This window comes from Girardinichthys multiradiatus, chromosome 9 (genome assembly GCF_021462225.1).
Source record: "Girardinichthys multiradiatus isolate DD_20200921_A chromosome 9, DD_fGirMul_XY1, whole genome shotgun sequence".
Lineage (NCBI taxonomy): Eukaryota > Metazoa > Chordata > Actinopteri > Cyprinodontiformes > Goodeidae > Girardinichthys > Girardinichthys multiradiatus.
This window is the reverse complement of record NC_061802.1, coordinates 16,715,282-16,727,662: the sequence shown is the minus strand read 5'-3', so window position 1 is coordinate 16,727,662 and position 12,381 is coordinate 16,715,282. Positions and strand designations below refer to the sequence as shown.

The window sequence follows — 12,381 nt, the reverse complement described above, 5'->3', positions numbered from 1 at the left end:
TCCACTTTCAACTTTCAAAGGTTTGATTGATTGATTGATTGATTGATTGATTGAAAAAATCTTTATTGATCAAAGGGGAAATTTATTTGTCCCAGCATAAAGCACAACAGTAAAAACAGACTATTTCAGCCATGAAAAGTATTTAAAGACATACACACATCACTCAATAAAATAAATTCTGGAGGTTAAATGTAGGTCAAATGTCTTACAGCTCTTTAACACATTGGGGCTGCAGTAATCTTTGGCTGTGGCTACTCCTTAGGCTTTCTACAGTTCTGTAAAGGGGTGAGAAACATAATGGCTGTGATCTTCTCCAAAATGCTCTCTCACCACCTCCACCAATGAAGCCAGCCTGGACCCACAACAGACCCAGCCTTTTTTTGTGAGTTTTTTTTTATTCTTTTTGAGTCCTTCACCTTCATTTCAGCATTCCACAGTGAAGAAGATGGCACTAGCCACTGATGATTGATAAAACATTTGGAGCATCTTACTACAGATACTGAAGGACCTGAGCTTGCAGAGAAAACACAGTCTATTCATGTCCTTTTAGTAAAGTACTTCAGTGTTTGTGGTCCACTGCAGCTTACAGTTGAGGGTAACACCAAGATATTGTAAGATATAACTTACTCCACATCCGCCTCTGCAGCAAAAATTGACCACCGTTTTCTTTGGTCTTATTTGTATTTAGTTCATGAGAAGGGATAAGTTTCTATATGCCTGGATGCACTCTCACCTGAGTTGCCCAAAGATAGTCGAGCCGCAGCTTCAGATCCAGCTGCCTGGAATGAAGAGCTAGAGCTCCAGAAAACAGCAGGACAGCCAACACGGGATCGTAGCCTCGAGTGTGCAGAAAGCCGCCACTGGATCACGATGTAAACACACAGAAACAAAAACTATACATTTTTAGTGCTATGAGCCTCCTTAATATAATAAAAATATGACTAATTTAAAAAATAGTTTTTAAATGCTGCTGAGGATGAGGTATTCAGGTCCTTACTAATGTGAAAGTTCAGACTTATTTGTGGGTCAACTATCGCATGAAAGGTCTCACCCTACAGCCTGACGGTAGCCACTGCTTTCCATGACCGCGGTGTAGGTAACAGAGAGGAGGAGGAGCAGCAGAATCTTAGGGAGCGATGAAACGCGGAGGTAAGGGACCACAGTGAGAGTCCCTGCCACGCAGGACAGCAGGGCGTACGCCATGCTGGGAGCGGTCCTGTCCACTGCAGTGCCGTTGGCAGGTTCAACCCCAAGGCCGTCCGCAGGGATGTCCTCCACAAAACGGCTAGAGTTTCTTTCAACTTTACCCCACGGTACACAACCCGCCTGAAAGAAAACACAGGTGGTCGTGCAACAGCAACCTCTTATCAGAATTCATGGGGTATAAATACAGATTAGTTTCCTTTATAATAAATCATTACCTCATGATCATGTAGGAATGGCATGAATCAGACCAAAATGGACTGCAAAAAAACAGCTTTCTTCATAGGTGTTTTTGGCTCTTTAAGGTTTTTGTTGAAAACATCAGTGAGGGCTAAAATTAGAAACTGAATGCATAATTCTGAATCTTTCCCCCCACAGATTAAACAGATCTATAATCCTCTCCACAAACTAATGGAAGAAGGCTAAATCCTTCATTCTTGCTCTTCACTTTTACTATAAAATGTCAATTCAATTAGAGAAAACAATATTAAATAAAACAGAAAACAATAAATCAAGCAAGGTTACTTTTTTAACTTCTTATAAACCGAGGTGAGCTTTTAGCAGCTTTTTAAACATATAAACAGTAAATGAAGCAGAAAAACAGGAAGCCTACTCTACAGCAACACTTTAAAAGAAGTGTGCATTCCCCTGCATTCTGAACTGAGAAGCCACTCAAGCTCACAAGAGACACATGGAACAATTTTTGTGTTGATTTGTTAATTTCTTTCCTGCTCAAAGGAATAATGTCGACCCACTTTCTATTCTCTGGTAGTCTACTACATATTTATTTCAAATGTGATAGTATTTCAAAGGGGTTCAAAATGCCATGATCTCTGACAAGGTTCCCAGGGCTTTTGACATAAAAACCAGGCCCATACCTTCACAGATCCTCCTCATCTTTTGTTTTAGGCCAGACCCATCTGGAGTGTTTTATGAATAAATCGACAAGATAGAATCTCTGCAATTCCATTTTATTTGACTGGTATGTTCTCTTGTCTTTTCTATTTTGAAGAGTGGATCGGAGCGTTTTTGTCATAGTTATACCCAAAAGAAACAGGAAGTCAGGAATTACTAATCAGACACTCATGAGCTTAAAAACATTCAATAAAAAATGACTAAAACACTTGGACTACATTTATTTTACAGGAATAGTTTGGGTTGCTGATAAGTGTGGCACTGGTGATTTGAAAATGTAATGATTCATCAAATTTCCTCCAATTACATTTGGGATTTTTCAGAAACATTCAGTGTGAGATTACACTACTGCAACAAAAGATGAAGAAAAGATGGGTGACAATAATTTCAAATATCTACTGGTGTCCAGCACAAAGACTTACCACACAGGCCTGAGTAACTGAGTAGGTGAGCAGAACCAGAAATATGCAGAGAACTGTTCGAATCTGGATAGTCAGACATCCTGGTTGGCACTATAACCAAAGAACAAACTGACGGATTAAGTTGGTAATTAAAAACAGTCAGCAAATTAAGTACCTGCTAATATACTTTAGTGATATTGTGGACACACTATTTTCACTGAAAGGAAGAAAAAACATTTGGAGGAGTATCTCATGATATACATGTCTTATTTAAGGATTTCATGACAGCTCAGTGTAGCTTCCTATTGATAAAGAGAATAGGAATGTGATGTCAAAAAAGAAAAATAATAACAAGGCTAAGTCTTCTGCAGTTTTGTTTAAACAGAAAAACATTGTGATTAAACTAAAACTCTTTCACAGCTGGCTCAACACTGACTATAAGTTTTTATACAAGAAACATAAAAAGACTGAAACATGAGGTTACCTCAAAATGATGAAAAACCCACAACATTAGCATTACACAAACATAAGAATAATAATAATAACATCCAGACTGACTAAGAGAATCTATATGATACTTAAAACCACAGACAGGCTTAAAACATTGTCAGTAAATTCACAACAACCACCAAAGGTCTCAACTCAGCCATAAAGAAACATAATAATTCAAAATCAAAGTTCAGCTAAAAGTTATCCAAATTAGGAGCAATACAAAGAAAAATGTTTCACTAAAAAAGTCAAACATCAACAGCAAAAAAAAAATTAAAAAATCTAAAATAAATCCCTTAGTAAAAGTAATAATAACAGTCCTTCTCACCTATACATAATCGGCCAAAATCAATAACGAAGAAAATAAACGTGTTACATAAATTCCAATCTAAACATGTTAAATACAATATCATAAAACAGGTAAAATAATCAGATGAAATAAATAAAAACCTAAACAAACAAAAAAATGAAAACATGAAAAAAAATAATTTAAAAACTGTCAAAAATCAACAGATGACATAAAATATTTTATAGTATGATGTCATATATAGAAACTGTCAAACTTTAATACATTAAACAAAATAATAAATAACATGGCAAGAACAGTCAAAAACAATGGCTATTATAAATAGGAATGAAGAGAACAAATTAAAGTTGTAGGTTTTTTTTGGTTATTCTATGAAATGTTAGAAAAAGTGGACAACAGAGATTTAAAAGTGAAAAAAAGGGGGCTCAATTGGTATCTGATTGAAACAAGGACAAAAATCAAAGTCTCAATAACAAGTTGCAACTTATACTAACAATTTTTGCAAAACCTTAAAAATGACATAACGGTAGATGCAAAACCAAAAAAAATATCAAACACCACAACATAAATCCCCCACACAAAGAACAAACACAATCACAAAAAGACATAAAAGGGTCCAAAAGTTATTTAAACAACAAAAATGGGACACAAAGACATGGAGTGACAGAAAAAAGGACCTAAATCAATTATGCGTATTTTTGTAATAATGAGAAATGACTGCACAGCTTTCAGTTTGGGCACTGGTGGCAGAAGGCTTTCTCTGATTCATAAAGTGTCACAAAGTGTTAACAAAAATGACTCCTTGAGGAGAAGAGGCTCTTCAGACAAGACAGGAGGTCCTACCTGAACTCTAGTGAGATGCAGGTACATCACACAGGCCACGTGGAAACACACACACAGCACCAGCAGCAGCAACACCAGCATTCCCCTGAGAAAAAAAAACACCAACAATGAAAAACACATCCGGAAGTTTTTCCATGAATGACAAAAGAAGATGTGTGAGTGAGTGTGTTAGGGATGTTCGTACTGTGGGATCATTAGTAGATAGATAAGGCCAAACAGGGCACCCAGGATCAGAGAGAGAACCACTGCGCTGATGAAATGGTCATCATACACCTGGTGATACTAAAGGAAAACATAGAGCACTGAATGAAGTTTTTAGCTTCCATCCATCTGCTGGTGCCTGCATCTGTCCATCTCTTCTGCAAGCATATCAAGGTTGCTCATGGATTTATCGTTTGTATAGCAGATTTTTGAATCTGTTGGCCATAGATATAATACAGGAGGTAGCATTGAAAAAGTAACAAAATAACAAGTATGGAAATTAAACCAGTGGCATTTCACATTTCATGACAGCCGAATGTATAACAATAAAAGCTTGATCAAGTGTCTGTACATAAGTGGGGTTTTGCAAAGTAGAAAGTAGTCAATATAAGGGACACAATGGTATGACAATCTGTAGAATGATGTTATTTTGTAAATTCATACTGGTGATCAATATTATCAGATTTTAGCCGAAACTTGTTAAAAAAAACAAACATAAAAACCGGTTAGTACAAACTAAAGTTACCTCAGTAGAACTGTAATGTCTAGCAACAGATTTTTCCTTTACATGTTTAAATGGTGTTTTTGACAGTGGTAGCTGTAGCATTTGTTTTATATTTTATTCAACAATAGTCAAAAATCAACAGAGGAAATTAATACAACTATAGACTCTTATCCCATAATAACGCTGACAAATCAACAGTGAAATTGAAAATGAATAAACAGATAGAAAAAATAAAAGCTTTGGAAAACATATTTTTTCAAAAGACAGTGGCAGTAATTCCCATGTCATAGATATTAGAGACATCTGTCCAGAGGTCTTTACTATTAGAAAACAAAATGGTGCAACTCCAACTGTTGCTGCAAAATAAATGAACGAACATGCCTGCCTACTTTCTGTCTGCAGTGCATGGTTGCTATGCACTCAGAACCTTTAACAAGTGGTGAATAACAAAGTTTACACTTTTGCCTACTTTTATTTATTAGACGACACATATTTAATGGGCTAATTAGAGTACTGCAGTGTGCTGGTTGGTGTGTGGCATTCCCAATCCCAGAGAAGATGCAGTTTGATACAGTAATTGTGCCTTCTAAGTCAGAGTTACAGGTAGACTGGAAAAAAAAAAAAAAAAGACAAACTTTGTATCTTGGAGCTATGCAGTTGTTCTCCCTTTTTTTCATTAAACTGCTGAATTTCCTCAAAAAGTTTTAATCATCTGATAAACAATTTAAATCAGCTTTGTTGTAGGATTTCTCAGAGAAGTTCACTGCTCCCTCTGGAAAAAATCTTTTATTGAACGTGGGGGAGGAGAGGAGAGCTTGGCAAATGCATTTACTCTAAAAGATCTTCAAAAAATATTCATATCCCTAAAATACTCACCCATTTTTTTCATATTACAACCAAAAATGACAATGTATTTTGTTTTATGTGATAGAACACCAAGCAGTGCAAGATGTACAACTGTGGAAGAAAATGATACATGGTTTTAAATCTTTACAAACACAAAATGTTAAAAGCTTTGCATGCAGTGATATTCATCACCCTTTTCTCTTAATGCCTCAAAACAAAATCATGTGCAACCAATTTCCTTCAGTCATCAGCAAATTAATAAACAAAGACCACATGTGTGGGATTTAATCTCAGTATAAATCCTGCTGTTCTGTGAAGGCCTCAGAGAATCAGCCAGGAGGCCAATGGTGAGTCTGGAGGAGCAGCGGAGATCCAACACTCAGGTGGGAGATTGTATTCACAGAACAGTCATTGCTGTGCACTAAACAAATATCACCTTTTTGGAATAGTGGCAAGAAAAAAAGTCATACGTCCATATATCATCTTACCACAAGAATGTAGGGAGCACAGCAAACGTGGAAGTTTTGGGTCAGATAAAAACTAACTTAGAGCTTTTTGACTACACGTAAAACAGTGTGGATGGTAGAAAACTAACAGTACACAACACTGTAAAACATGGTGGTGGTATCATCATGCTGTAGGGAAGACTTTCTTCAGCAGCGACAGGGAAGCTGATCAGAGCTAAAGATAGATAGAGCTACAAAATAGAGTATTCCTGGAAGAAAACCAGCAAGAGCCTGCGAGAGACTTAGTAATAGTGCAGAGGTTGAGCTCTCAGCACAACAAATGCCTTAAACATACATCTACAACTACATTGGAATGGTTTATATCAAGGCATGTGTTAATTGGCTCAGTTAAAATCGAGCCTAAATCCCCAAGAGAATCTGTGTCTTACTTTAACATTTATGTTCACAGATGCTCTCCATCCAGTCTGAGTGAGCTTGACCTACTTTACAAAGGAGATTGGGGAGAAATTTCAGCTTCACGTAGAAAAGTACATGAGGAAAAGAGAGACATAACCCAAATGACTTGCAGCTGTAATTACAGCAACAGGTGGTTCTACAAAGTACTGACTGAGGGAGAGGAATACAGATGCACGTCTTACTATTCAGATTATATTAAAAAAAGTCATTTACCTGACACTTTAAAAATCTGCTGTGCTTTGTGCTGGTCTATCACACGAAATCCTAATAAATACAACAATAGCTGCAACACAGCAAAATGTGAAGACAATGTTCATAGTGTATGAATACCTTTGCAAGGCACAGTATATCACACACAACTCATGATACAAATAAATCGCACCTATACAAGTTTAAAGTGGGCCTTTATTTTGGCATAAGTGACTGCTAGCTCAATTTATTGTGAAGGGACTCTTAACATATTGACTCCTCATAAGTACACCACACTTCTCCAGTAAAAAAAAAACTCAAAGCACATATTAACTTCTATTAACACAGGTTTGTAAGGGAGGCAATCTGATGTAGATTATACCTAAAGCTTAAACAAGGAAACTTAAAGAAATAAGCATGTATATGTTTTCTAAAGATATAGGATATTAGAGGTTTCTAAATGTTTGGCTATAAAACTACTTTAATTAGTTCCAGCAGTGATAAAGTCCTGAACTCTGCAAAAGAAAATGTGTGGGTATGAACAAACTCATTACACTAATTTCTGTCTCTGTGTTTTCCCTGCTTAATTTATTTCTTGAAGGATACCTTTTTTTTAAGTTCTGTTTTAATGTTGATGTACCTGAACATTTTAATTTCTCTTGTTACCAGTTTCACAAACAGACAAAACCAGCCTGCGTCTCCTTTATAACACTACCCACACACATATGAGAAGGATATCACGTGTGCTGCTCAGATGTTCCCAAATCATTATCTGCAACCCCTCCTGAGAGGGTGGGTGGATTCTTCATACAAAAACACACACACACACGCAGACCACAGACGTGGGAGAAACAGAATTATAAACTGTGTAAAACGTGTTGTATGGGAAAGAGACAGAGGGAGGCAGATCACGCAGTCACGAAACAGTTTTCCCCGTGTGTAATGAAGGAAAGTTCATATTTGACGTATGAGTGTGCTCTGCTGTAAATGTAAAGCAAATGTTTCCCTGCAGATGTGTGCATGGCCTCACCCTGCGCTCCCTGTCTCTGCTCGTGTAAATCAGGGTGAAGTGGTTCAGATCCGATGTCCCGGACTCGGTCTGCCGCGCTTCAATGAGCCGACCAATGTAGCGATTGACACGTGTGGCCGGGGAGTGCTGCACGGTGGTGGCTGAGAAGGATGTCCGACTCTTCAGCTTCTCTGATGTGTTCCTCAGGGCTCGCCGCTGTCAGACAGGAAAAGACAGCACCATCAGTCTGTGCATGGACAGGCTTCACCTCAGAAGGCAGAAGATACAGGTTTAGAGTTTGTCAGAAAGGGACTTGAGGGTTTGCATATAACAAAAGTTTTTTTTTAAAGGTAGGGATTTTTTAACATGGCCAACCAAATTACTCCAGAACCATCTTTAGCAGCAAAGAATTGTCGTGAAGCGACATCTTTGGTTTTGTTGTGGTCTTGTGTTTTCTATTAGTTTGGAATTTCTCTAAGTTATTTTAGTAGTTTATTTTCTATTATTTGTTATGATTTTCTTATGACTATTATTATATTTGTTGTATTCTAGTTCTCTTGTCTTTCTTGTAGTTTCTAGTTTAGTTTCCCTTTTAGTATATCTGTGTTTATTTATGTTTAAATAGTTGTTCACCTGCTGTCTTTGTTTACCAGTTTATTTTCTCTGTTCCTTCTCGTCCTGGTTCCCTTTTTGTGGTTTAGGTTTTGTTTATTTTTGGTCAGAGTTTCTTTATGGGTTCTTTGTTAATTATTAGGTTTTGATATTTCTTCTATTCCCTCTAGTTTCTCTGTTTACTATAGTTAATGATTATTTTAGGTTCTTATGTCTCTTTTGGTTTATTATCTTCGTCCATAGTTTTGCTTAGTTTCCTTGAGCTTTGTTATTTATAGTTTTTGTTTTTGTAGGTTCTTTGGTTATGTTCTTATCTAGTTTCCCTCATGTTTTGTTTCTAGCCTTGTCACCTTAGCAACTATTCACATTCCCTCAGTTCTCTACTACCAGGTCCACACCTATTTTCCATTCTCCTCTGATTACCTGCCTCTGTTTCTCATTGGTTCATACCTCACTCCCCTCTGTATATAAGCTCTCTGGTTTTTATTGTTCTTCGCTGGTTCCTACCGTTCGAATCTCCGTTCAAATCCCCGTTCACTACCCTCGACTATGTTCTTCATATTACTATGTTCCTACAGAGTCAAGTCATGTAAGTCTTTGGAGATCTTGTACATGCAGTGCTTTGGTTTCGTTTTGGATTATTCTTTGAATAAAGAAGAAGACTCCTTTAAACATGCAGCTGCCTAGCTCTAGTCTGCACGTTGGTCACTCTAAACCACAGAATGTGACAAGAATAAGGTAAATTAAGGTAAATGAATCCATCAGTCAAACTGTTTAATGCCACATTTGCTTCAAAATAGCTAAAATGAAGTAATTTAAGTAAAGTAAGTAAACATTAAAAAAAATAATAATCTGTCTATAACTCATATTCTGTTTGGTTAAGAAAGCTTTATTATTTGACACATTCTGCCTTATTGTAGTTATTCTACAAATAATGCATTGCCTCTTTCTGTTCTAATGTTTTACATAAAGAATAGAATAGAATAGAATAGAATAGAATAGAATAGAATAGAATAGAATAGATCTTTACTGTCCACCAGAGTGGACAATTGCTCAACAACTTACATGACTAATGAACAATATTTAAAAGTACCAAGTACATAAAGAAAAAGCAAAAAAAACTGGTCAAGAATCAAGACAGATTGGCATAAAGTATATGAATAAAGTCAAGTTGTATAGCTGGTAATTTTCTTAATGTGAGCTGATTACTTCGGTGAAATAAGAATGCCAATACTATTTAGGATAAAATACTTTCTGAACAAACCTTTAGCCAGAGGGGCTCTGTAGCGTCTCCTGGACTCAAGGAGCTCAAATTGACAGGAGAGGAGGAGAGCAGTCATGTACTGTTATCTGAGTTTTCTTCCTCATCGCTGTCAATGTAAAACTAGGTCCAAGTTTTAAGGAGGAGTTCCCCACTATTTTTCTTGCCATTGACATGATTCTCTTCAGTTTGTTCTTGTGCTTACAATTTTAGTAACCGACCCAGGCAGCAAGGTGAAATCACACTTCAGTGTGTAGCAGACACAAGCTTAATAATCTCAAACAGCTCAACCTTCTGAGGAGATTAAGTTGATCATTTCTTAAAAGAATAATTTGTGTTTTCAGTGAATCTCAACTGGCAACTGAGAAAATTTCCAAGATATTTAAAGGTCTGCCCATTTTCAAAAGTTGAGTGATGGTACTGTCCCTAAAGTCAGGAACAGCTTTTTACAAAAAAAATAAAAAAAACTGTTTATTTTGTTTGGATAACACTATTTCTACCTTGCCATTCCCCCACAAGTCCTTCAGGACTCTCGCTTTGTAGAGGACCAGTTTTTTGAAACAGGGTAACTATCTCACCTGCATTTAATCCATTTGGTTGTACTCTTTCTGAGAATAAATTTCTTTCTGAATAAGGAAGAAAAGAGACGTAAAAGGCCATTACACTGAGAGCAGTCTGTGCTTAAAATGTGCACACCTTACAAGGTTCCATTCTCTTTGAGGGCAAGAAGACAATGTCTAATCCAAACCATCAACCCCATCTTATTCTGCTATTGACTCTTGTTTGGTGTTGTGTGAAAAAACATATTTGCAATATAACAATTTATTAATTTACCAAATAGGGGCCTCAGTAGAGAGTTGGGGAACTGTACACAAACACAAGAGCCTGGGACTTTCTCCTCATGCTGGTCACCAACTTTGTCAGAAACTGCTGTGAGATAACTTCCTATTCTTTAAAGAGCATTTATCGCAGATCAGCCAGGGTGGTTGTGTTGGGCACTGCGGCATTAAAGGGTTACCCTATCTGACCCAACATGTGTTGCAGGCAGGCAGTCCCTTCCACTCAACAATTCTGGAGGTGGTCCGATCTGTAGATTGTCCAAGATTGTCATCTTGGAGGATAGCGTTCATCGTGATGTCGCTCTGCATTGAGATGGCTTCTGATGATTCGAATGATGGATTTTTTTCCAGTTAGGGATATTCCACCCCACACCATCATACAGCCTCAATCAAAGCTGTCTGGTATTGGCAGAGAGCATTTGGCAAATGTTTCATGAACTGTGGCCACAAACTCAACTCTGCTGCTTAACCCACAAATGGATTTCCCTTACAAATGTTACAAATGTGTCAAAAGATTGTCCAACTTTTTTGGCAAACTATATTTGAAGTCAATCCGTCTACAGTGAGGAAGATTTACTCGTGGATATCCAATAAATGGTGAGAAAAATTATAAAAGTCTTCAGGCCTCAGTTCGCATGTTAAATGTCAAAGTTCATGACAGGACAAATAGAAAAACAGAGAATAAGTACGGTTTGAAAGAGAAAACCTTTTCTCTCTACAGAGAAAATGACAGCACAACTTCATTTTACAAAGTTGCATCTGAATGAACCAAAGGATTTCAGGAATAATGTCCTCGGGGCACATGAGACCACAATAGAGATGATTCACTATAATGCATAGCACCATGTTTGCAGGTAATCAAACACACCTATTACCAACTGCCAAGCACAGTGGTTGAGGTCTGATCATATGGACTTTTGGACTTTGCACGAACAGGACCAAGATAGTCAACCATGAACACCTCTGTATAAAAAAGCATTTTATAGTCAAATGTGTGGGTATTTGACCAACATCTAAAGTCTAGTCAAAAGTGGTTCATGCAAACTCGATAAATTGCTGGTCATTTTGTCGAACGGATCTATGAAGAATTTTCAGCTGTTTTGACTGACTTTCCGCATGCAAGGAAACTACCTGATCACAAACACTGCTTTACTAGTGATATGTCCTTTTAACTCAGAAACGCTTGACTCCTCATTATAACTACACAACTACTATATTTCTAAACATCATCCCATAGTTCTTGGTTTTCATGAAAAAGATGATTCTTTTTGGTTCTTAAAGCAACCTTGAAAGGAAAAATATAAAAAGGTTAAATAATAAAACTGTTAAATAATTAAACTGTGCTTTTGAGTCTACATATAAAAAAAATAATAGAACAAAACAATACACAGGATAAGAAACTTGCAATTGACCAAAATGTTTTAAGGTGCAAACAATTAAGGAAAGGCATGATGAAGATGTGACTCTGCTGCTGAAAGTAGAGTCCCAATATGTCGTGCATGTTTTGAATGTTTTCCCTTCTTGAACACAATAGATTTGAAAGAGTAGGTCATCAGCTGCCCCCTGCAAAACCCCACCAATTTAATTATCTAATTCAGGTGTGTTGAAGCACAACACATCTAAAACATGCAGTAATTTTAAATTTAACAAAATACTGCATATTTTAGCCCTTTTTCCAGGTTTTTTCATTTGAAAGCAAAACAACTCAATTTGACTTTAAAGCCCTCTGGAAAAAAGCCAAAATAAATACACATGTTTAACCCATCACAAATAAAGTGATACTTTGTTTTAGCTCATTATGTTCCGGTGTTATAATTCTATACTAAATTCCTGTGTCA

At 36.8% G+C, this 12,381-nt stretch overlaps 1 protein-coding gene across 1 annotated transcript in view; it reads right to left on the bottom strand.

The window, feature by feature from the left end:
- Positions 1-12,381, bottom strand: part of LOC124874521 (adenylate cyclase type 1-like) — a 66,888-nt gene that overhangs the window by 19,973 nt on the left and 34,534 nt on the right. Inside the window, exons 9-14 of the mRNA XM_047375913.1 lie at positions 7,853-8,047; positions 4,343-4,440; positions 4,159-4,243; positions 2,541-2,630; positions 1,052-1,326; positions 734-860 (exon numbers count right to left, since the gene is read on the bottom strand). Of these exons, the coding sequence (XP_047231869.1) occupies positions 734-860; positions 1,052-1,326; positions 2,541-2,630; positions 4,159-4,243; positions 4,343-4,440; positions 7,853-8,047 (870 nt within the window). The remainder of the gene's footprint in view (positions 1-733; positions 861-1,051; positions 1,327-2,540; positions 2,631-4,158; positions 4,244-4,342; positions 4,441-7,852; positions 8,048-12,381) is intronic.